Source organism: Myotis yumanensis, unplaced genomic scaffold (genome assembly GCF_028538775.1).
Source record: "Myotis yumanensis isolate MYYU_CA2020_CCGP unplaced genomic scaffold, mMyoYum1.0.hap1 SCAF_8, whole genome shotgun sequence".
NCBI lineage: Eukaryota > Metazoa > Chordata > Mammalia > Chiroptera > Vespertilionidae > Myotis > Myotis yumanensis.
This window is the reverse complement of record NW_027223759.1, coordinates 40,123,128-40,149,101: the sequence shown is the minus strand read 5'-3', so window position 1 is coordinate 40,149,101 and position 25,974 is coordinate 40,123,128. Positions and strand designations below refer to the sequence as shown.

The 25,974-nt window shown below is 43.0% G+C and overlaps 1 protein-coding gene, 1 non-coding gene and 1 pseudogene across 2 annotated transcripts in view; 1 reads left to right on the top strand and 2 right to left on the bottom strand.

Annotated features, from left to right (window-relative positions):
• Positions 1–1,229: 1,229 nt before the first annotated feature.
• On the bottom strand, positions 1,230–2,923 carry LOC139015195 (ER degradation-enhancing alpha-mannosidase-like protein 2 pseudogene; annotated as a pseudogene).
• A 4,478-nt stretch (positions 2,924–7,401) lies between these two features.
• Positions 7,402–7,611, top strand: LOC139015953 (small nucleolar RNA U3). Its single transcript, XR_011472586.1, has one exon. It is a non-coding gene; the product is annotated as a small nucleolar RNA U3 (small nucleolar RNA).
• Positions 7,612–15,446: 7,835 nt separating this feature from the next.
• TTN (titin) overlaps positions 15,447–25,974 on the bottom strand; it is a 277,029-nt gene continuing 266,501 nt past the window's right edge. The window contains exons 308-313 of the mRNA XM_070422663.1: positions 19,892–25,857; positions 19,616–19,772; positions 17,977–18,665; positions 17,727–17,880; positions 16,894–17,196; positions 15,447–16,755 (exon numbers count right to left, since the gene is read on the bottom strand). Of these exons, the coding sequence (XP_070278764.1) occupies positions 16,460–16,755; positions 16,894–17,196; positions 17,727–17,880; positions 17,977–18,665; positions 19,616–19,772; positions 19,892–25,857 (7,565 nt within the window). The 3' untranslated portion in view covers positions 15,447–16,459. The remainder of the gene's footprint in view (positions 16,756–16,893; positions 17,197–17,726; positions 17,881–17,976; positions 18,666–19,615; positions 19,773–19,891; positions 25,858–25,974) is intronic.

The following is a 25,974-nucleotide window of genomic DNA, read 5'->3' as shown; positions in this document are numbered from 1 at the left end:
ATGCACCCCAACCAGGGCCGGGGATTGAATCTGCAACCCAGGTACACGCCCTTGAATGGGAATCGAACCCGTGACCTTTCGGTCCCAGGGCTGACACTCTAAACACTGAGCCAGATAAGCCAGGGCTGGATCTGTCCTTTGAGCCTTGCTATTGCCACTTGGTGCAGAGGCAGTGTCCTGGCCCCAAAGGAAAGCTGTTTAGGCTGCAGGAGTTCCTTTGAGGAGGTCTCTTTTAATAGCTCTGGTGGGAAGTAGCTGGTAGTTAGGGCTCCTTTTCATGTCTTTCCAATTCCTTTCTTTGAGCTCATACCGAATTTGTAAGTTTAAGTTCTTTTCTTTTAAATTTAGTTTTTTTTTCTAAAGTAATTTATGCATATAGTTTAAAAAAATCAAATAGAACTAGAAAATAGTTCTATTTGATTATAGTGAAAAGGAGTAGCTTCCTTTCCCCAGCTTAGCACCCCTGAGACAAGCACCTTACTGGTGTGTTCTACATTTATCTTCCTATTTGAGAATAGTAATATTACTTTTTCTTGATTTATCAATTTCAGAAATGATTCTTTTTTTAAAAAAATATATTTTATTGATTTTTTACAGAGAGGAAGGGAGATAGACAGAGAGTCAGAAACATCGATGAGAGAGAAACATTGATCAGCCGCCTCCTGCACATCTCCCACTGGGGATGTGCCTGCAACCCATGTACATGCCCTTGACCGGAATCGAACCTGGGACCCCTCAGTCCGCAGGCCGATGCTCTATCCACCGAGCCAAACCGGTTTTGGCAAAAATGATTCTTAAATTCCTTTTTTGGCAGGCGGGATTTACTTTTTGCCCCCATGCCTCTCAATATAGATTACTCACAACTTGTTAAATTAATAGGTAATAAATGTGGTTCACTGATGAACCCAATGTGGTTAGTGATAGAAAGGAAATCAATAAAAATATATTAAAATATCATTATTTCCTTTCTACTGGATTCATATTTTTCTCAGAATTTTTTTTTTTAATATTTGCCTGATTTTAAAATTTGCTTAGTTGTTTATATACCTATTACAATGATTATCCAAAGACTTACATGTTCAAAAACATAAGATAATCTATCAGTTCCCTCCCTTTTTTTTGTCCTTTGGGGACATTTCTTCTACAGCCAGTCCTTCATCTTCCACCATCTGGACCATCGCTCTCTAGGCCTGTGCACTGCTCGGTGGTCATTCTGGGATCCCCCTTTCTTTTTTTTTTTTTTTTTTTTTTTTTTATAGTCAAAAGCAGATTTATTATTCTAGTCTAGTTTCAAAAACAGAACAAGAAAATCATCCAGTGGTTATGAGGAATCCAGAAAAACCTGTCCCAGTAATGCCAACTTCGAGGTAAAGGGCTGACTAGGGCAGCTGAGAAGTGGAATTCGCTGCTTGGTAGGCTTCTTCTCCCTTACCCCATCATGGTTTTCAGCTGAGGAGAATGTTCCTGGCCCTGCTGGGGGTTTCCATGGCCCTGAGCTTATCGTTGTTTTCTGAAATCTTGATCTACCCTGTTTGAGAGAGTAGAATTCCTTCATCAAGCCCTCCACTTCCCACTGCTCTTCCTTCAGCCTCCGGCAACAGTGCAGGGCAGCAGGGTCAATGGGGTGAGCTTCTGTGTTGAAGATGTATCCCCCAGCCCCCAGGATGCACTCCCCATAGGGGGTGATCACTGCATCGAAGGTGGAGCCATTGTTGTGAATAAAGTTGGTTGGGTCAAACAGAAGGTAGAGGTATTTCACAGTCTCGGCCAGGAAGAAAGACTCCATGCGGTTGTCAAGCTTGTGGTCTCGCAGATCTTTGATTGTTGCAAATCCACATTCCACCTTGCTGATTTTTTCAATGGACTCCACAGCATCTCTTCCAAGTTCTAAGAGGGTGGGATCCCCCGTAGCACGGTAGAGGTACATGGCGCTCTCAATGAGTTCCGGCCGAAGTGGGTAACCCTCTCGCTTCTCCACTGTGTATCCCTGAGGAATGTTGTAGAATTCTGGGAGTCCCCCAAACTGCTTCCACACAGTGTAGTAGTTAAGGAAGGTCCTCATGGCATTGTCAATGTCCCCGATGAGGCTCTGAAGACCAGGCCAGTAGGCCTCCAAGGACTGGAAGACAGGCATGGACACAGTCCCCTTGTACATCTGCACCCACAGGTACCAGTCATCAAAGCGGGTATAATTCCGAATGGCTTTGTTGTATTCTAGGAACATAGCCATGAGCTTCTTATCCTGCAGCAGGATGGCTCCTTTCACCAGGTACTCAAAGTAGGAGTCCACACCAGCCCCGATGCCTGCGTCCTGGGCCACCCACTTGCCAGTGAGCACGTCGATGTGGTTGCCAACCTGGGAGGAGTTTTCGGGCTGCCTCCTCGGCCATACTCAGGAGAGGTCCAGCGCAGGGCCATCCGGCCTCCACTTCCACCCCAGCCTTCTTCGACAGCAGGTGAGCAGACAGAAGTCCCCCTACCACTCGGATGTTGGTTTCAAACACAGATGCATTCACATCAATATCAAAGTCCAAGTTGTCCTGGAGCACTTCAACCACCCTTTGGAATTCTGAGACATTCCCCAAAATCAGCAAAGTATCCAGAGCATCAATTAGAGTCAGAGAAAAGCTGCCCCAGGTGTCATGCCCGTCACAGGTGAGAGGCCGCAGCTCGTCGTAGGGAAATGCATTCTCCAGGTAGCTGTCGTAAGCGTGGTAGAACATGGCCTTGACTCGCTCCCTGTAGTGGGCGGGGTCGGGCGCGGAGCCATCAGGGCCCGGCGCACCACGGTGCAGTGGCAGCAGCAAGCACAAGAGGCCGAGCGGGGCCAGCAGCCGGAAAGGCATAGAGCTCGTGTCCTGTCAACACCGCCGCCGCGGCAGCAGCCACCACCAGCTGCTCATCCTGCGAGCCTCCGGGGTTCTTCCGGCCCCCCTTTCTTTTTCAGTCCTTGTTGGATCTGTTTATTGGATCGTATGACTTCCTCTTTCTAGATTTATTGCCCCTCCCCTTTGTTTTTGCCAAAGTGTATCCACCACCAAAAACTTTCTAGGAAAGGTGCTTGAGAAGTAAACATTTTGAGACTTTATAGTTCTGAAATGTCTCTACTCTTGAATGATTGATAGTTTGGAGTCTTTGTTGAAAGTAATTTTCCCTAAGAATTCCGTTTTCTTATAGCATTCATTATTCCTTTGAACATTCTGATACCATTCTTTTACATGGGGCCTGTTTTTACACTCTGGAAGCTTTTAGGAGCTTCTTTATACCCCTGACATTTCATGATGATGTGTGGACCTACATTTGTTCATTCATTCATTTATTCATTCATGTTGATGGTACTTGACTTGGTGGAATCTATTAATTTGTAGACTTGTCTTCTTCATTTCTGGGAAATTTTTTGTGTTTTTATTTTATTTATTTATTTTTTTTGCTGTATGTGTGTGCATTTTTGATAAATTTTCTCTCCTTCATTTTCTATATTCTGTTTTTCTAGAATTCCTGTTATTTGAATGTTGGACGTCTTAGATTAATCCTCTAATTTTAAAAATCTTTCCTCTCCATTTGCTCCTGAAGTTGTATTTTTGTTGTTATCCTCTGGCTCTTTTGTTAAATTTTTTTAAACTACAGGTTTAATTTCTAAGATATATTTTTTCTCTATTCTCTTTCATAATAGCCTCTCATTTTATAGATTCAATGTCTTCTCATTATTCCTGAGGATAATTATGTTGTTTTTTTCTTTTATGTCTTTCCTGTTTGTTGCACTGTTTCTGTTTCTTCCATGTTTCTGTTTTCTGTTTATGTGTTGTGCTATGTCTTTCATTCTGAAGGCGTCCATAGAAAATTGGAGAGGTCATCCATTCTATTTGGGATCAGGTATTTAAAAAGCTAATTTTGTAAGTCTTTATGTGTAGGCTGGGTTTATCAGTTATCTGAAGGGCCATCACGCAGAGTTGGCATTTTTGTTGGAATCCCCTAATTCCCAGTGGAAGTTTTTTCTTTGGAGACATTTAGTTTCTCTAGAAGGAACGCCTGGATTCTGGCAGTAGGGTAGGAGAAGAGGGCTGAGGACCCCGCAGTATGTGCGGTGACTTTTACTGAATCCCTCTACTTCAGCCTTACCATGACTTGCCCCAGTCTTCCTCTGTGGTTGGTGATCCTCAGGTTGTTCCTCTTGTGTGGAGGTTGGGGCTATTGGGCTGTTTGCCCATGGAGGATGGGAGAGGACCTGGTATCCAGTTGCTCTTTATTCAGACTTCAAGCCCTAATTTCAGCTGCGTACCTCACTCCCTTTTTTCACAATACCTGGTGCTTCCCAGTCCTGAGCTTGTGAGGGGTTTGGTAGAGTGTGTTTTGGGCATTAGGCTTTAACTTCCTCCACTCTGCTAGGTTAGTTATTATACCTCCTCCTGGTTTTTATTTGTATAAACTGTTGAATTCTTATGGCTATGTAGTCCGTTCTCTTTGCTTTTCTGGTTCATGACCATTTATATTGCTTTAATGGCTTTTGGTGGGGTTTTGGAAGTAGAGAAAAAAAATACACGTGGTCAGTCTATCATTTTTAACTGGAAGCCTGGATTTAATTTCTAATAGTGTATGGAAAATAAAATGTCTTTAGTATTCCCTAATTCATTCTTTCCACTCTAATTCTTTTTATTTAACATGGTTTTATTGTACTACCTACCTCATCAACACACATAAAACACTTAGAACAGTAAGTACCAGGCCCGTAGTATGTTAATTAAGTGTTAACTGCTATTAATATTGTTACCATTATTATTACTATTATCACTCTTAGTTCAGTAAGCCACCTAGACTTAAATGATGTTTTCACCATAGGAAGAGTTATTGATGCATAGGGAAAACATTGACTCTACACTTAACTAGGTGTTTCAGCATGCCTTCAGGTTTGGCAGTTCCAGAAGATTGTCCGAAGCCCCTTACCATGGTGCCTCATCTTGGGTGAGACCTTAGAGTACAAGTCATATACAATTTCTATTTCTGTTTGTCTTTATTCTTTTTTTAGTTTGTTTTCTTGTTTTGCAGTGGTTGATCAGAGAGAAATATGTGGCAATAAATACCTGGCTTTTAGCATCGTTTTTTGTTTTTTCCCCTCTGTACCAACTCTGATCAAGTAGTGTGGCTTCCAAGGATTCTGAGTTTGAAGCTAGATGAGCAGAGAGTGCCCTACCCACTTGGTTAATGATGTCTTCTATGGGCCGGGCAGGAGGGTGTGGGGAATGGTGGCAAGGATAGTCTGTCATCCAGATTATGAGGCCATGATCATGGTCTGACTGCCTAACTTTGCTAGATTATATTTTTTAAGCGCTCACAATAAACAAAGTATTACAATTCATAGTTGATTCCCTGTTTTCAGGTTCCACCATCACACTAGGATGAACGTAATCATTTGTATATTTTTAAAATGCAAAGAAAAATAGCCCATCATCTCTATTCAGGCAAAGTGTGTAGGTAACACACACCATTCACTTACTAGCAGTACCTTTGTGAATTTGAAGACTTTGCCATGCTGACATGGTACTCAGAACAAAACCATTGACATACTTTTAAAACACTTTAAAAACGAGTTTAGCAAGTGTAATTAAATAGCATACTAGTGCTTGACATGTCACCGTTTGTGTGTGGATCACCCTTAGTCATCACTTGAGAGAAGAGTTTTAGTTTATTTCAGTTTTGCATAAGTAGCAAACCCCCTTAGAAAGACTAGTTGCTCTTCTTTTTCTTTGCTGTGTTTTTTAAAATATAGTCCATGATTTTGGGGGGGAATTTGCATATTGCAACTTTTCTTTATTGATTTTGTGAATTGGGCCACCTTAGCCACACAATGCCCTATCTTGTTTACATATGTCACTTTGGGATTTAACTCCTGCAGGTGTTCCCCCCCGCCCCTTTGGGGGAGTAACAGAGTGATTATAATTTTAGATTATTACAATAGTTAAGGTTCATTACCTGCTTGATCTAGAGAACATTAAAGACTCACTGTGGTAGGTTTTTTCCCCCCCTCTGTTTTTCAAATGCTGTATATTATTTCGATATTTCCTTTTTTCTAGCCCTGAAGAAGTCATGCTTGTATGTTATACAAATCATGGTTGAATGTTAAAAGTAAATTTCTAAGAGCTTTCCAATTTATCCATAATTAGCCAAAGAGAAAGTCATATGAACTTTCCCCATTCTTTCTGTATTTACTTTTTTCTTATCACTTTGTTATTTTATCTTTTCTCCATTTTTGATTAATTATAGTGTCTCCCCCTCCCCCAAACAGCCTATTCAATTTCTCTAGAAAAAGAATCACTTGGGAAGGATGGTGAGTTCAAGAGGGCATTTAATTTAGGGTTATATGTTTATTCACCTTTCTAAAAAATTTTTATTCAGTTGATATTCATTGCCTACTTACTAAGTGCTGTGTTGCTAGTATTCACCTTTGCTTTCTAATTCTTGAGTGCACGCAGCACTTACCGCTTCATCTTTAATAGTTTAGATAAGTTGAATATCTTAATTGTAATTGGCTTCCCTAAATTTTCACCATTTAGCTGAATAGTATTTATAGTATTTATTATTCACATTTGCATACCAACTATTATTTTAACTTAAACATAAATGAGCAAGCATTAGAAGATACCATGGATGTTTTAAAATAGCTTTATCTTTGTATATATAAATATTATTGAAAAAATAAGCACATTATATTTTTTTTGCCTTTTAAATGTTTTTATTTTTGGTTAGTCATAACTAATATATATCAGGGTCTCCCCCAAAAATGGATACACACTTTGAATAATTATTAATTCCAATGGTTTAAATCTGAAAAGAAAGAAACATCAATTGAGCTATCAGCTATTAAAGTGTGTATACATTTTTGGGGGGGACACCCTATATTTATAATGGTTCTTGCAACAAGAGTTTGTGGGTATTTAAATGAACAATTTGTAACTTTAGAAAAATAAATTGGAAATACTGAAATTGAGGGAAAAGCTAGTCTCTAAATATGCTTAGTAACCTAATAGTAAATATGGCTTAAATTAATATAAGCATTTTTAATTTTGAAACATTTTCAGAATAGGATTTTTATTTCCAGGGGAAAATAAATTTCATTCAAAAATATATATGTATACTTTTGTTAGTATTCTTTTTTTCTCTTCCAAATGCCAAAAGATGTACTTTATATTTTTGTTATGAAAATTCTGCTTGTTTAAAGTATTGTAGCAATTTTATAAATCAATAAAACTGAGCCATGTTAACAGTGTGGGGGGAAATGTTTAATACATTTGCCATGTCAGTGAGAAAAATTTAAGTACAGCATGTTTTGAAAGTTTAAAGAAGGGTAATCCTGAGCTTTTAAAAAATAAGACAACTGGTTTGCTGCACACTTAAAAGTAAAATCTGAAGACTATACTTTCAGGGATCATTTCTATAGTTTATTACTAGAGAAGTTTCTCTGAACGTGCAGAGCCCCCGAAACCACGAGGAGGACATGCAGCGTTCTCTCCTGAGCGTGAAGCTGGCTCTCGGTGTTGCTTCGGCAACTGCCGCCTGCCATTGATGATCGTTCTTCTCTCTCGGGGGAGAAGAGGGAGAGGATGCATTCTGAGTGGCTTTCAGTAAAAAAAAAGGGAAAAAAAAGTAACATCTGGTTGGCTGAATTAAAGTTAATGCTATTATGTGAGAAAAGATAGAAGTAATATTGAACCTGTAGGTGAGGACATTAAGTGGATCATCTTATTTGGCTGGATCAGGGGTTCTCCACAGTGGCTGCACATTAGAAACCCCGGGGAAAATTTAAACTTCCTGATGCCCAGGTTGACTCAGACCAATTATAACTCCAGTGGGTAGCTAAGGTTGAGAACCAATGAACTAGATGGAAACCCTTGTATTTAAGAAGTGATATGTATGTATAGCATTAAAGTTCGGGGTCGTCATCTCACAGCCTGAAAGTCCAGGCATTTTTCCAGATCCCTAGGAGCATGGTCTAAGGCAGTGATGGCGAACCTTTTGAGCTCGGCGTGTCAGCATTTTGAAAACCCTAACTTAACTCTGGTGCCGTGTCACATACAGAAATTTTTTGATATTTGCAACCATAGTAAAACAAAGACTTATATTTTTGATATTTACTTTATATATTTAAATGCCATTTAACAAAGAAAAATCCACCAAAAAAATGAGTTCGCGTATCATAGGTTCACCATCACTGGTCTAAGGATTGGCTACAGCGGCTTCACTTGGAAGCTTGATAGAAATGAAAATCTGCCCTCACCCCAGATCTGCTGAACCAGATTCTGCACTTGATAAGACCCCCGGTGGTACCTCTGCACTGTGAAGTCTGAGGAGCACTGCTGGAGGTGGTGGTGGGGCAAACGGCCATCTTCATACACGCTGCCTTGTGCTTTGTTTCCTGTCCTATGTAAGTCGTGACATTTTCGTACAGGGTTGAAAAATGAAACTAGTCCTGTGTGCTCATGTCAGCCCGTTAATAGAGTGCTTTTCTAATTGATGGTGAGGGAAACGACCGCCACCATCACCATCACCACCAACTTCATTCTCCCTAACACGGGGGAAAAAAAGGGGGCTAGAACTGATCCCTGGGCTGAAGGCTGAACTCTTTCAATTCCTTTCCACAGCTACCTGTGTATTAAGGAAAAATAGCAAGTACAATCCTTGCAAGGGCACCTCTTCACACGTGCCCTTACTCTGACGATTCTTTGAAAAAGAAAGATTTCCCTTTAAGACATTTACTCGTCCTGGTCTCAAACAGAAATGGGTGAAACTGAGTGCTCCCCACTCTCTGGAATGTCTACCCAGCACCCACTCTCAGAAATCCCCCTTCTCCTGGCGGCGGTCCCTACCTTGGACATTTTGGAGCTCTCAGCTGGCTTCCCTCGTCCCAGCACCACCAGGATCAAGCAGAGTGTTTCCTCAGACACCTCCTTCCTGGAACGTGGGAAAGGTCCTTTTCTATTATTTCTTTAGAGCCCCTAACGTGGTTTACAGGAAGCTCTGGCTCCCCCTCCGCTGTCTGTCCACACGACAGGCCGGGGCAGATAACACCCGATTTCCTGGCCTTGGCTTTTTGAGAAGAACTGGAGGGCCTTTTCACGGGGAGTGACTGAAGGGCTGCTGCTGTGTATCCGGCCTGGATCTCCAATGACCCTGGAAATGGGCCAGAGCCCTCTTGTCCCTGCACAGGTGCGTCCTGCGCTTATCCTCCAGCAGGTTTCAGTTCTGGTGTTGTGACCACACTGGTCCGTGGAGACCGGGCTTCTGGTTCCAGCTCTGCTACTCCCCGTGTGACTTTGGGCCTGTTATTCAAAGACCCTGGATCCCAGGGTCTCCACTTCCAGCTTTCCTTCCGGTGGGCTGTCCACAAGAGGCCTCATTCTCTTCCCCTTAGTGGTCCTTCCCTTTATCAAAACAGGGCAGCTCAGTCTCCCATTTGCTCTCGGGCTGGTGGGCCAGGTGGTGTCTCTTCTCCAGCTTTTTTGAGTTGTTCTGGGCAGGAAAGGGAGAGTAGAGGCGGGATGGCCGCCTCCCCTGCTTATGTGGGCCAGGTTCCCAGCAGGTTGGGGAATGAGGGACACCTGTATGCCTCACCTGACTACAATCTACAAACATTACAGTCTCAGGTGGAGCTGCCTGTCAACAAAAAGCTAACTTCATTCGTACGTTGCAATTACAGAGAAGACTTCTGTCCCCATGTTCCTCTCTGAGGCTGAAACTGGTATCAGGCAGGGTTCCCTCCACACCCCTAGTGACTTCCTCTATAACCCAGGGAATGTACCTATTACTTCTTCAGCAAGAAGCGTTTGTCCTGGAGTCTTTTGCTTGTTTGGAAGGAGCTTTAGAGAAGCACACACCTGCTGCACAAGGCTCATGAACAGCGGCCTCTGCTGGATGCCGAAGGAAAGGAATCCTGAGCACCAGGGCCCTAGAACTTTCCAACGTGGAGCTTGTTTTTATGGGGAGCCATGTGCAGGTATTTCTCAGATGGCTTAGGCATCTGTCCATCGGCTCCCTCTCTGAAACATGCAGGACAGTATTCCTTAAACTTTTAAAATCATTTGCATCTTTGAAGTGTTTTAAGGAATCATGTCCTTGAAAAATATACGTAGGCGTAATTTCAGGGAGCTCAGACACCTAAAGACGTGGGGATAAGCACGAACTCCAGATTTGGAATCCTGACTTTTAGGACATGCCATCTTTTTCAGGGAATTCCTGACAGATTGGAAAGCATTAGTACATCTGTCCACCCCTCTTACCTGCTTTCTACCTTTTCTTAAAACGGAGCAGGAGTGAATGGGGGGAGTCCCCAGGAGCCACACTCCTGACACCACATCCTCAGGGGAACATGGTTTGCTGGGTCAGACTCTGCTTCTCCACTGCCAATTCCACAGACAAGGACTTGTCACTGAGAAGGCTGTGGGCAGTAGGGGGCCTCCCATCTCCATGAGTCACCCCACCCCCACCCTCATCCTGTGCCCGAAGAGTATCAGGTTGGCTTTATTACATGTATCCTGAGGTCCCCAGACAATCTTAAGACCTTTCCACAGGTGCTTATAAAGCCCCTGAGCTATCATTACAGGGCCACTAAGGGCTAGAAATTTGGTGGTAGGTAAAGGTCTTTCTTCCTGTGAGTGGATTCCCCCGGGAGGAAATATGTAAGCTCACTGATGTAGCATGACAAATAAATGTCATAGCTTTCTCAGAATAGCTCAAGACATTGTAAAACTAAAATTTGATCAAGTAACTAGTTTGCTTCAATCTCTTTCATGCTCCCCTTACCTCCTTCGGTGAAGCCCAAACTCTGTACTCTGTATATGAAACCTTTGGCAACCTTGTCCTGCCTCTCACTCCCAGCCCTTGAGAGGTTCTCGCATCAGCCTTACTAACGTGTTTTTTTTTTTTTTCTTTTCTAATTTTCTGACTGTATTGTGCTTTCCCTGGTCCCCAGACTTCTGCGGTTGCAAAGGTCCTCTGACCGGAAGCCCTGCCCCACTCCTGCTTACCCCATACTTCAGGCCTCAGCGCTTACATGGAGTTTCCTCTAACTGGCTGTTCTGCATTTCTCCTTCTGCATCAGAAGCCCCAGCCACCTGCTGTCAAATACCTTACCTTTTTTTTTTTTTTTTTTAAATCATAGCACTTACTTTCATTTCTTAGATGATATCCAGTTCCTCCTTCTACTGAGATCTAGTCCTCTTCACACCTTCGATGTTTCACCCTCTGTCCCCTGTCTCAGTCTGCATCATGTGCAGCACCAACAAAAACAGTTCCATCATCAAATAACATCGGGGAGCACTGGATTACCTCTTGGAGAATCAACAAATACTAACCCATCAAAGGCTCTGAGAAGTCCTGCATAAAGAAGCATAATTACCCTACCCTGTCCTGACTCATGTTTGTCAGAGGGGAGGGAGGTTGGAGTGAAAAAGGTTAAGGGGTTAAGAGGTCCAAATTGGTAGTCACAAAATAGTCATGGGATGTAAAGTACAGCATAGGGAATATAGACAATAATGTTGTAATACCTACGTACGTTGGGTGCCAGGTGGGTGCTGGAAATATCACAAGAACACATTTTAAAGTATGATTATCTAACCACTATGCTGTACACCTGAAACTAATACAAAATGATATAGAATGTAAACTGTAATAAAATTAAAATGAAATAAAAAGGAAAAAAAAGGAAGTACAGTTACCCAAGTCCTAAGTTGATTTGGTTGTGGAACACTTTTTCACAGCATTTCCCAACTTCCCTAGGAAGCATTTGGGAAATATTGACCCAGACATACCATAAACATAAACCTAAGTGTTCACTTTTTATAACCTTAGAATAAAAATTGATGGGCCAATCTATTTTCAAAAGTCCTTCCATCTATCTAGCAGATAATATTTTCTCTCATCACAAGGCAACTGGACTTTCTCTGCCTGGATTTCTCAAAATGACATTTGGGGCAGAGTAAACAAATACAAATTACTTTCTCTTCCTGGAGCACATCCATAAAACATTATTCTTGAACCAGTCACCATGGAGACCACCATTTTTACCTGTTATTTTACTGTCTGCTTCCCTCCCTACCTCTACATGGTTCATCTATATAATCAGCTACTACTGGATAGAGATGATAAATGCATCTTTTGAGACAATCCATCAAAACACTTCTTGTAAAAATGTGTTGTCCCATGTGCATCATGTCTAGAGGTTGAACTGTGTCTCCCCAAAAAGATATGTTGACGTCCCCAGTACCTTAGGATGTGACTTTTTTGGAGATAGGTCTTGGCATGGATAATAAAGTGAAAATGAGGTAAAATTAGAGTTACCCTAATATGCTGGTATCCATCTAAACAGGGGAAATTGGGACCCTCACATACAGAGAGAATGCTATGGGAGCACGAAGGTGGCCATCTACAAGTCAGAGTAGCATGAAACAGATCTTCCCTAACAGCCCCCAGAAGGAACAGACCCTGTGGACACTTTCATTTTTGGATTTCTAGCCTTTCTGTGAATAAGCCCCCACAGTTTGGGGAACTTTGTTCCAGCAGCCCTGGCAAGATAATGCATCTGGTGAATATGGGAGCGGCTTGTTCCCTGTTCCCTCTAAAATGCTGCTTCCCTGCCCTAACCGGTTTGGCTCAGTGGATGGAGCGTCGGCCTGCAGACTGAAGGGTCCCAGGTTCGATTCCGGTCAAGGGCATGTACCTTGGTTGCGGGCACATCCCCAGTGGGGAGTGTGCAGGAGGCGGCTGATCGGTGTTTCTCTCTCATCGATGTTTCTGGCTCTCTATCCCTCTCCCTTCCTCTCTGTAAAAAAATCAATATAATATATTAAAAAAATAAAATAAAATGCTGCTTCCCTGGTCCCTAACTGTGATGTTTGTATGGTGGTCCCTAATACAGTAATGATTGCTGGTACTTACTGGTGCTGTGCCAGGCATTGCTCTAAAAGTTTCATATGAAGTACCTTGTTGAATCCTCACAACAACCCAGTGAGGTCGATACTGTTAGTCCCATTTTATGGATGAGATTATCAAGGAACGAAGAAGTTCAATAACCTGTCCCAGGTCACACAAGTTAGCAGATCCCAGGTTTCAGCCTCTCACTCTGGGTTTTGAGCGAGGATGTGTAATTCCTACATTATGCTATCATGTAGCCTGGGTGTGGGGTTTATAAAATAGACAGGAAAGATTCAGCATAAAGAGGGAAAGGATGACTGAAGATTTCTCATGGGATGGATTGAAACCAGGAAGCTCGGCTTGCTACTCTCTGTCGCCCCCTGCCGACACAGGGAGAGAAAAGGTGGTCTAAATTGGAAATGCAACGATGCGGAGAAACATTTGGAAGGTTGCTGAAGGTGTGGAGCACGAATCCCCTCCACCCCCAGCCCGGGAGCATTATTCTTGGGGGAGTGAGGGGAAGGAGGCTGGCTGGTGAGTCCGGGAAGGGTTCTTGTCGCTCCCGCTGGAGTGCCCCTGACGGACTTGCAGGACCCTCCCTAGGCAACCCTCTCACCTGCGCCCACGTGGCCACACGGAGCTGTTTTCCCCAGGCCTCTAATTCATAAAAAGAAGTCATGCCTTGCCTGTAGCGACGACCTCTTTTGCTGGATAGATCGCTGCCCCTGCCCTCTCTCTCAGGCCCTGTGCTTGGGAGCTTCAACTACAAAAGTGCGAAAAGCTTTAAAATTCTTATTAGCTCTGACCGTATCTCAGCAGGCTGGCGGCGCAGGCCTTGTTTAAATATTAGCATGTGGGTGCTGGGAATCATCCTCAGGAACCACCAGTAAGTCCTGCCTCTCTCATTTAGGTTAAGAATAGGCGTTTCAAGTTGGAGTGGGTGGAGTGGGTGCGGTGGTACCGCTCAGATTCCCCAGCTTATGTGTGTGCACCCGACCCTGTTTCTGGGGTACTGTGTTTAGTGCCCCAGCCTGCAGAGATCGCTCTGGCCAAAGGCCCCCTCAGCTGGAAGGTTATCCCCCCACCCCAGCACACAGCCTGTTCCACCACCTGGCAGATAAGGGGGTCCAATGAGGCTACTCCCCCTCCCCCGTTCCCAAACGGAACTAGCTCTGGTATCATTTAGGCTCCCTGTGGGATGGGCTGAGGCTGCTGCTGAGACGTCCGGTTCTCCTCCGCCCCGCCTCCCCCACTCCCCTTTTCCTGGGAGCAGCGCCTCCAACATTCCTTATACAAGAGTCCCTGCTCTGGGCTCTGCTTTTGGGACTCTGACTTAAGACAGTACTTGCTGAGTAAATTAATGAAGACCCAAGATCTTCTTTTGGGGAATAAAAATTGACAGTATGTTTGCTTCAGGCTTCAGCTTTGGCCACTTGTAGTTACATTTAGAAGTTATTGTGCTTGTATTTACATTTGTAACTTGTGCTAATTAATTTGGGCAAGGAATGAACTTCAAAGGTTTACAATGACAATGATCTAATTGAAGTGGATAAATACAGATATTTTGGGCACTAGATACTTTATTATCAAGTATAGATCAATTGTTTTAAAAAGCACGGTACTATAGCATTTAAAACCAGTTCTTTAGCTTTGAGGGCTTTCATTTGTTTTATCTCAATTCAGAGCTGCAATAGTCAGTGTCAGGTGCACAATTAATCATTTTCCTTGGAGTTGTCATTTTCTCTTCACTACACTCCTTGAGGGACAAGGTTAGTATCATCTTATCTGTGTGTTGTTCGCTGTGGTGTCTAGCACAAAATATGGTAGCTGTTTAATATCTTTGATAGATTTAGTTGATTCAGTTCCCATAAAAATAATTTTCTTGATAAGTTTAGAAGATTTTATCTATTATTTTTTGTGTAAAGCCGCCTATTGTCTTCTCTAGCAGAGAGGTGTGGACAAGGAGCCTGGGATCTGATGACCCTTGAAGCCCTGGCAAAGGTCAGAGCAGAGCTATGCACCCACTGTTTAGTCCAGACAATGGTAGCTGAAGCAACTTCCCCACCAGATAGTCATGTAAATCCTTATTGATAAGATAGTCTGTCTGTTACTGGAACTTGCCTGCCTAAGGGCTATGGGTAGATCCCAAACTAAATAAAAGAATGGCGAGGCCTGAGCACAAGCGGAGTCCTTCCTCTTAAGATGGGCTCTCGCCTGGCCCCCCAATTTCCAAATTATTATCTCTTGTCTCATCTCTTTCATTTGTGTGGGCCCCCTCTTCCAGATCCTGAACCCTGAACCACGTGGGATGTGGGGGAACATACACAATTTCTCAGGGAGTTTTGTTAATTTTTGAGGATAAAATTATCCGTGAAAATCATATCTATGCTTTAAAAATTATTGAATATATTCAGCACGATAATTTAAATGTTTGCTTTAACGAATTTATGAACCCTGGAGCTATTTTGAACTTGAGTTGCTTTATTTGATAAAAGGCACATACCTCCCCCAACCCCAGAATTTCACAGAAAACAACCAACCACACGTTTTGAGGTGCAGATAGCTTGCTTTTATTTGGTTGTTACTATCTCCAGGAGGTCCAACAATTACAACTAACAATCGAATTTATACGTGCAGGAAGAGAACTACATCAGATCGACATTTGGGGCAATTAGTAATGTTGTTTTTAGTTTAACGACAGCTTTGTTTTGTTTTTGTTCTTGTTGTTATCTTTGTGCTGTGGCTCATTGCTTAGTTGCCCCAGTTTCTCAGGGTAATTTAAATTTAGAGCTACCACACGAAGGCATTGGCTGCACCCCGGGACCTCCAAGAGTTGGCACTGCTCCGGCATAGGAATACCTGAATAGCTTGGTTAAATGAGGGGATGGCCAGGCGATGTTACTTTTCCAAGCTACCCAGGCACTCTCTATGGTCAGAGACAGTGTAAAATGAGCGAACAAAGTGCTGGCCGTTGCACTTTGCTCTGGTAATATTTAGGTCATGATAATTCTGAGTGTGACATCATCAGAGAAAATGTAAGACGTTAAAGTGTTGCTTACAGGAGGGTAAATGCAAACATCACCAATGCCTTACATTTCTGATTCAGTAGGTATTGGTGCACATGCCAGGTGATGTGCACAGCGTTATCTTTTAGGTGGATAAGACATCTTCAATGGGGAATTTCTCAACCCACTGAGGCATACTTAGACATCAACGTTATGTTGAGGCACAAAGATTAAGTGTTGAGCAGGGTATTCGTTCCATAAGAAACTTTCTCCTACCAACAGGTAGTTTCAGAAATTACATTGTAAAATGTCATAAAATAATGGTACAAAACTTTATAACCGTTAATCCGGCTATATACAGTATGTACATGTCACTAGAAAATGCATAATATTCTTAGGTCAACAATTAGAAAAGGTTGAAATGCATATTTTGAACTTGGACTCATTTAGGTTGATACAAAACTACTTTTTTTTTCTTAATATTTACAGATGAGAAAGATTAGTCCATGTGAATCATTTGTGAAAGGTTAAGGAGGATGAGAGCGCAGGCCCTCTTAAATGGATCGAATATTTATATTCACAGTAGCGGAGTCACATCCAAATTCATTCCCTAAGCTCAGGGTATAAAGTCCACCGTCTTGTTTCTGTACGTCCATGATGATCAGAGTGGTCAGGTCCTCTGTGTTTTCAATGTGGAATCTCCCCTGGTCTTCATTTTGGATTTCTCTTCCACCACACGACCATGTTATTTCTGGGGTAGGCTCACCAGTAAAAGCACAGGCTACTGTTAGAACTTTGCCCTCATCAATGCTGATGTCAGAGGGAAGAGCTTCAATTTTAGGTGGAATTCCTTTATGGAACAGCAACAACAAAAACATGTTAGAATCACAGAAAAAAATTTCCATGTGCTTTCTACTGAATTGTATGAACTAAAGACTATATAGTGCTACTAGGCTTGTCAACCTCTACCAGTAATTTTATTGCTCACCTCGTATGCCTGCTTTAAGCATTTTACTACTCGAGCTCGCCAGTTGCGTCATACTAGATTGTCCCATAAAACTGCTGGAACTCATTCCTACAAAGGACTCTTGCATGGAGGACATGCTTTGGGCAGACATGCTTGCAAATTTCATTTCAGTCATGCTGCTAGCACTGCTGCTGCTGAAACTGCTGAAGGAGGCCTCCTGCTTAGACGCGGACATTTGGACGGACTGAGACGAGAAGCTTCCTTGCAAGCTCGTGTCATCACTTGTCTTCAATACTACCTCTCTGGGAGGTTCTTCCACTAGAGCTGTGGACCATAGCAGATACGGTGAACATCAATGACATCTGGGTAAGTTGTGACATCTGACACTGACTTACAGAAATGGCAAACTTAAACACCATACATGGAAACGTAACCCAAACAATTTGCTGTGGAAGCTTAAGCAAATACATACATACATACATACATACATTTGTCAAAAAGCTAGCCCAGTGTCTCCAAGAAATGAATCCTCATGTTTCTATCATCACATTACATGCAGGGACTAGAATCACTAGGAGAAAAATGATTAGTCATATAGAAAATAATGTATATATTGCGCATTCGGAAAAGAAATGGAACAGGGCAGTCAGTAGCTTTGCGTTGGAAGTTTCTGTTGAGCTGTAAAGAAACTGATCATAAGAACGAATCCACACAGGAGGCCTGTGCCTCTTACCTATGCAATTTAATGAGGCTCCTGAGTCTGCTGTCATCAGAAAACAAAGGCAAAAAAAAATTTTTTTTTTAAACACATAAAGGCCATAAGCAGATAAAGAAAATGGCAAAGATATACTTACGAAGGACTGTTAAGGAAGCAGTAGCTGAACATTGGCCACGGAAATTTTTGGCCTTAATGGTGTACTTCCCACTGTCACTTACTGACGCATTTCGGATTTCAAGAGAATATACATTTCTGGAGCGACTTACGCTGATATTTGAAGAAACAGAAATCTAAAAAGAAGGAAAAAAAAGTGTTTCTCTGCCCTCTTCAGGAGTACATGTAGTGTTTACAATTTTCTTCACTAATAAATTCATAATTAAACTTACCGGCAGGTTGTTTTTAAACCATTCGATTTCAGGAGAGGGCTCACCACTGATTTCACAAGAAAAGAGGACGCTTTGTCCTTCGTTAACATTTTGAGATCTGGGCTGTGAGATGAAGGCCGGAGCATCTGAGAGTTCTTCACTCAGGCTCAAGTCGTACTGACACTTGACGATTCCTTGACTGGTTTTGCCAATGCAGGTGAGGATTCCCTGGTGTTTGTGACTGGCCTTCTTGATGGTTAGGGTCTGATCACTGCCCGAGACGCCGTATCTGTACTCCTCGGAGTTAGTGAGCTCTACTCCATTTAGCACCCATTTCACATCAGTGGCACCAGCAATGTTGGCTTTTAAAGTCACTTTCTGACCATCAGTTATGCTCATCTGACTAGAGAAGGCTTTGATTTCAACTTGAGTGCTGATTTCTTCCATTGCCTGGGATGCTTTGGTAACTTCTTCATGGACAATGGATTTTTCCAGGGAGGCGGCTTCTGACTTCTTGACTTTTTCAGAAATTGTAACCTTTGAAGCTTCCTCCGTGAGGGCTAACTTTTCTTGAGATTTCACCTCTGACTTCTTGATTTCTTCAGAGATTAAGGCTTTCTGGGAAATTTCCTCTTGGACAACGGCCTTCTGGGATGTAATTTCAGAAGTCTTTTGTGTAGATACTTTCTGTGTCTCAGTGTCTTTTACGGCTAAAAAAGAAACCTCTGTAAGGCAAACTTAATTGGAAAGAGGCCCCACCCTTTACTCCTGTACATTCTGCAAGTGAAGGATCACAAAGGAAACAGAGGCTGACTTCTGTGTGCAGTGTAGGTAATGCCTAATTCTCTCTCAGTGCCAGTCGTGGAAAACTGCCATGCTTGACTTCTGAAATCAGTGTAATGATTCTTTAAACTAAACTGAAGATGATTTTTATGACTTAAGGGGAAAAAGGTCTTGCAAAGAATAGCCAAAGAATTTGGGAGATGTGTGTGTTTTGATGAGTAAAAAAATGAATTATGTTTTAGATGACTGAGATGACACCAAACTAATTTTAATGAGGAAAACTGATGTAGCTCTTTCATTAACTTAGCAAAAGTGAAGGTTTAGGGAAGAAGTACCATTTTGTATACTCACTTGACTTTCTTCCTAAACATGTCTGGGAGCAGGGGCTGGCCCTATGGAATCTTATATAATACCACACCCAGTTAGTTACTTCATATGTACTTTTTTAATAAATTAATATTTTTATTGATTTTGAGTGAGAGAGGAAGTCAGAGGGAGAGAAAAAGAAAAAACATCAAATTGAGAGCAAAACATCAATCAGCTGCCTCCTGCACGTCCCCTACCAGGGATTGAGCCCCCAACCGGGGCATGTGCCTCAACTGGGAATCAAACCAGCAACATTTTGGTGCATGGCACGACCAACACCCAACTGTGCCACACTGGCCAGGGCTTAATATGTACTTTTTTTGTGAATATAAAGGTATATGCTAACTTCAAATATGTGTATTTCTACATTTGTGTACAAATGGTATTCTGGAATTGGAAAACAGTTTCAATACTTTCTCATGGGTGGGTTTGTGTGGATAAGGCAGTGTTTAGAAATGTTACTTTAATATTGTTTTCTGGAAAATGTTGGTAAGAACAAAAGCCAACCTACCTTTTATGGTTAATTTGCAGCTCGAGGACACAGATCCAGCTGAGTTCGTTACTGTACAAGTGTAAAGCCCACTGTCAGAAGTGTCAGTCTTAAGAATTTCCAAGAAGAATCCTCCTTTGTCTTCAGAGAGTTTATATTTACCTCCCTGTGTAATAGCCTGTAGAATGCAAGTGGTTTGAGTTTTAAAAAGTGATTTAATTTTCAACTTTCTCTGGGAGATGGGGAAAAGGTTAGTTATTTAGAAGATAAAATTAAGAACAGTTAAGAACTGGTTACCTTTCCATCCTTTGTCCAGATGACAGTCGGCTGGGGTTCTCCAGTAACTTTAATGGAAAATTTAGCGATGCTGTCTGAAGAGACAGTTGTATCCTGCAGCCCAGTAACAATTACTGGCTTTGAGGATATTGGCTCAGGAGCTTTTGTTTCAGTTTTCTTGGTTTCTGTTGACTCAGCAGTTTTCTGAACTGATACTTTGGCTTCTGTTGACTCAGCAGTTTTCTGAGCTAATACCTTGGTTTCTGTTGACTCAGCAGTTTTCTGGGCTGATACCTTGGCTTCTGTTAACTCAGCAGTTTTCTGAGCTGATACCTTGGCTTCTGTTAACTCAGCAGTTTTCTGAGCTGATACCTTGGTTTCTGTTGACTCAGCAGTTTTCTGAGCTGATACCTTGGCTTCTGTTAACTCAGCAGTTTTCTGAGCTGATACCTTGGTTTCTGTTGACTCAGCAGTTTTCTGAGCTGATACCTTGGTTTCTGTTGACTCAGCAGTTTCCTGAGCTGATACCTTGGTTTCTGTTGACTCGGCAGTTTTCTGAGCTGATTTTTTAGTTTCCAATAAGCTCGACACCTGCTCATGGATGCTCTTAAAGGCTTGTCCTGTGAATTGTAAGTTAGTTTTGGAAGTTCCACCTTCCCCAGAAATTTCACAAACATATTCTCCGCAATCAGATTCAGTGAGGTTATGGATTTTGAGCTCATAGGTACCATCTGCTGAATAATGAAACTGGAAATGCCCATTTTCCTTCAGTTTCTTGCCATCTTTATACCAGGTGACCTCTTTTGCACATAATACACTACTTTCAACTGCACAGGTCAGCTTTGCGATGTCTTTAACAGCTTCTGCTTTCAGGGACTGAGATATCTTGGGTGGGGCAGAGACTGGTAGCGGCCCAACTTTCTCTGTTGCTGTGGGTTTTTTCTCTGTGGGTGATACGGCTTTTGGAGGAGAAGTTACCAGTTCTGGGGATTTCACTCGTTTTGGAGACTTAACTCCTTCTGGGGATTTCACCTGAGGCTCTGGGGATTTGACCTTCGGTGGTGAAGTCACAGCCTTTTCAGTAACTCTGGACTTGTGAATAGTCAGAGTGAACTGCGCTTCTTGCCTCCCTTCACTGTTTTCTACCACCACGCTGTAGCTGCCCTCATCAGAAGCCTGGACTGAAGAGATCTCAAAGGTGGACTTGTATTTTGTGGTGGTCACTTGGTGGCGGGTGGAAGTACTGATCATTTGTCCTCCACGCAGCCAGGTCACAGTTGGTACCGGCTCACCATCGGTGTCGCAAGAAAACCTTGCAGACTCTCCCTCAGAGACAGTTATGGACCTTGGCTTGGTTAGGATTCTTGCTTCCAAAGTGGACTTGATCTTTCTGTGTGTGGACTTTTCTTCCAGAGACTTTTCTTCTACTGCAGCCCTTTTCATTTCTGCAGATGCATGGTGTTCATATGATGAGAGACTTTCCCTTGTCTCTGTCATCTGCGACTTCATTTCCCTGACTGAAGAAGAGGCTTCCATCTCAGATGTTCTCTTGAATGATGAAACCGCATATGCCTCTGTTTTGGTCAGGTCAGGGAAAAGGGACCGGGGGACATCCTCATCTCTGCGCTGGGAAGCGTAGGTGGTATAATCCCCTCCTGTTACATCCAAGGTCGCGTAGTCAGAAGCTTCACCTTTGTAGTTGGTGCACACGGCGCGATATGTTCCGCTGTCATCAATATGACAGTCTAGAATTTCCAGGGTCAGGACCCCACTCGTGTTGGTGTAATGAATCTTACTGCTCTCTTGGAGTTCTACACCATTATGGTACCATTTAACCTCGGCAGTTGGCTTAGACTGAACGTTTAGGATAAACCGGGTATTCTGGCCACAGGGTACCCTGTGGGAGCGCATTCTCAGCGTGATCCGAGGGGCATGGTCCAGCGTAAAAGGCTGCTGACTCAAAACTTCATACTTCCTTTCTGATGTCTTCTGAGTCTTTAAAGCTGCCTTCATGGACTCATACCTGGAAAAGATATCAAATCTTGCCGACCTCTCAAATCTTGAGAGTGATCTCTCACTAGAGACGGGGCTGGGGGAACGTGGGCGAGTTCTCTCTGGAGTGGGAGACCTTCTCTCTGTGTCATCTTCGTATTCCTCAGCTGGTTGTGGATGTGATCGGATCAGTTCAGACACCGGCCTCATTAACTCAATGTAAGTTGGAGACAGGGAGCGCCGTCGTCTCAGAAGTCTAGACACAGATGAGGATGACTCTCTTTGAGCACGTTTTGTGAGTTCGTATTCTTCCTCAATTTCTGTGATTTCTGTCACTCTTCTCTGTTGCTTTGATTTCTTTCTAGACTTTTGTTCCTTTGACATGTGGTCAAGCTCGCTTTTGTATTCTGAGAGACGATGGGTGGTTGTAACAGGACGAAGCAACTCTTCGTCCTCCTTCTCAGCCATGATTCGCTGCCGTTGTTTGGGCTGCCTGTAGGAGGCCTGGGCGTGCCGTTCCCGCAGTTCTGCATAACTTGTACTAGTGTCAGCCTTGGTTGGGATGTGATAGGTTGAGTATCTGAAGTCTTTTCTTGTTTCCTCCACCTTGACATGAGCCTGTGGGGAAGAGTAACGCAGACTAGAAAGCTCAAAACGTGGAGGGCTCCGGCTTGGGGGTGAAGCTGAAAAACCTAATTCAAGCTCCTCTTCAAGACGCAGCCTCTCTTCCTCCGTTCTTTTCATCGCCAAGTAGTCATCAATGGGAAGGAGTAATTCTTCATCTGAGATGTCACCAAGGGAACGTCTTCTAGGTCTGTAGTAGAAGGCGTAGTCAGGAGAAGGTGTACGCCGGCGGGCTGGCCGCACTATTTCAAGGTCATCTTGGGTCAATTTGGGAATGCGCCATCTGGGTTTGTATTGATCCGTAAAGCGTGGAAGAGGCGTCACATAGAACTGTTCCCATCTTGAAAGGCGGATGCGCTTTTGTCTTTTCTGTACAATTCTGTCAATTTTCCCAGGCATTTCAAATTGATCACGTATCTTTTTGTACCATTTCATGTCAGACATAGGCACAAACTGTTTAATGCGTTGATCTTCTTCTATGACGGTCCGCTTGTGCTTGCGTGGCTCTGGTACTTCATAGGGCATTCGGAGTTTTCTCTCCTCTTTCTTTTCTTCGGTCTCAAGTCGGAATTCCCCCTTTACGGTCTTGGTGCTTACAGCTGGTTTGTAGAGGATGGCAGCTTCTCTCAGAGCCTCTTGGGCTACCTGTGTCAGTGGCACAGATTCCTTTCCAGAAAGAATTTCAGCCATTCTTATTGTCTTGTCAATTTGCTTCTGTACGTGTCTTTCACGCTCCTCTTTACTCTTGAATTCTTGTTTGACGTACCTCAAGCGCTCCACTTGTAAGTGAGCCTGGCAGCTGGTGGATCCAGCTGTGTTTGTGGCTGTGACCCTATAATAACCAGTGTCTTCAGGCAAAGTATCCCGGATGTGCAAAGCATAATAATCCAAGCCTTCGTGGATAATTTCAATGGTAGGCCCAAGGGACAGTGGCTGACCATCTTTCTCCCATTTTAATGTTGGCGGGGGGATGCCAGAAACTCTGATCTCAAAGCTGACACTCTGGCCTTCTTGGCATTCTGCATTTGCCAGTAGCCTTTTGAACATGGGTCTTAAGGTTGTATCTGCTGGAGGTGGGTGTGGGGTTACAGTCAGTTTTGCTTTACAGCTGTCCTCACCGTATTTGTTTCTTGCCACAATAGCATATTCAGCATCATCATCTGTTGTTACACTGTTGATTGTTAATTGGTAAAGACCCTTGTCAGACTCAAATGTGTATTTCTTGTCATCATCACCTGGTTTGATTTTCTGACCTGATTTGTACCATGTTACACGAGGCTCTGGGTGGACAGTAATAGTTACTCCAAACCGGACGTTTTCACCCACATAAGCTGTCTTGTTATAGAGAGGCAGGGTAAACTCTGGTGGCCTTTCCAGGAGTCTCATGGTATCTGTTCTGCGCTTCATTTTCTTCATGGTTCTACGGAAGTAATAGTCATAAACTTCTCTCACACCTTTAACAAACAGCTCTGCATAAGAACTGTCTTCACCGTAGTCATTGACTACTTTGCATCTGTAGGTGCCGTCGTCGAATTTGGTAATGTCTTTGATGTACATGGTAGCCACTCCATCTTCATAGGTGATTTCGTATTTCTCACTGTTCTCCAGCTGTCTGACACCGAAGTACCAGGTCACTTGGGTAGACTGGTCATAATTTTCAATTTTGCAGACATACTTGACATATCCTCCTTCTTCACCAACTGCATGCATTATCTGCCCAGAAATCGGGCCAATTTCAATGGATGCCACTTTAACTTTAGCAACGCTCACTCCCTTCTGAGATCGAATTGCACCACCACAGGAGATTCGGGCTGCTGACACAACCATGTTGAGGTCTTTCTTGATCAGAGTGTGGTAGTATCGCCGGTGTTTTAATGTTCTGATAACTTTAGTACTGACTCTTTCTATCTTCTGCTTCAGCCATGGGTGCTGGAGCGCTTCAGATGCTGTCATGCGAGATTTTCTCTCTTTCACTAACAGCCGGTCAACAAAATCCATGGCTTCGAGGCTGATCTCTTTGAATGCCTCCTCATCAAAAGTATATTCGGCATTCCTGATGTTCTCAATCATCTGTTGGTTAGTTTCAGCCAGGAATGGATTGATACCACTCAACAGCACATATACCAGTGTTCCAAGTGACCACATGTCTGTGGCGGTGCTGACAACATCATGCTGGTGGACTTCAGGTGCATAGTACTCAGGGGCAGTGAACAGAAGCCTGAAGTTGTCCCCTGGCTTCAGCTGACGGGCTTGACCAAATTCTATGATTTTAATGATGGAGCTTCGTCTTGTTTGGTAAATGATATTTTCTGGTCTAATGTCAAAGTGTCCAATACTCTGACTATGTAAGAACTCAAGAGCTTCGCAGACCTGGCGAACATAACTTACAATTTCTCTTTCAGTAAGTTCAAAAGCACTGGTGTTAATGCGTTCAAATATGTCAAGTCCTGATATGAACTCAAAGATCATAACTAATTCTTCCATGCTTTCAAATGATTCATGGAGGTACAAGATGTTTCTGTGCCTAGCAATATTTAGAATGGAAATTTCCTTCTTTACCAAAACCTGATCGGTCCCTTTGACTTTCACAAATTTAGCCATGTATGTCTTTTTTGAGGATGTTTCAACACAACGGTGGACGATTCCAAACTGACCACGTCCAAGATCTTCAGCAATCATATATTTCTCATAGAGTTCCTTGGTTGAAGAATGAGATGCTTTAGTCATGGAAACTTCCATGGTTTCATCTACTTCTTCATCATAGTTCATAGCTCTGGTCTTATCTTCTTTGGTTACGGTTGGTTCTGAAGGCTCAGAAGGCTTGCTCAGGCCAAATTTATTTTCAGCTATTACACGGAACTGGTAACTTGTTTTTCCAAATAGGTTGATCACTGTATAACGTGTTTCTCGGGCCTGTCCTACACGGAGCCATCTTTCTGCAGTCGTTGCACATTTTTCAACAATGTAGTTGGTGATTTTGCTGCCACCGTCAGTAGCTGGCTCAGTCCAGGTTAAGTTGACAGAATCTCGTGAGACATCACTAACTTTGACTCCTCTGGGTGGGTCAGGAACATCAGCCACATCCAGTTCAACTGTCTTCTGATCAATTCCAAACCTGTTTTTAGCACAGACCACATAGAAACCAGCATCTTTTCTCTCCACTCCATTGGGGAAAACAAGTGATGTGAAAGATCTTGTGACAATAACTTGGTAGTGGCCATTATTGTCGATGAGATCTTGTCCTTTCTGCCAGGTGATCACGGGATCTGGTTTGCCACTGAAAGGGATCTTGATGCTGATCACCTCACCTCGGAGAGCATGAACAGCTCCCATGCCCTCAAGAGTTTTAGGCAGGTGTATCTTAGCCGGGACTGTATCAGAATAAAAGGAAAAAGAATATAATTTAGAAACACCTAACACTATGTAAGTGCAACAGCCCCCCTCCAATTAATAGTGTCATCCAGCATCAAACTTATGTTTACTAATTT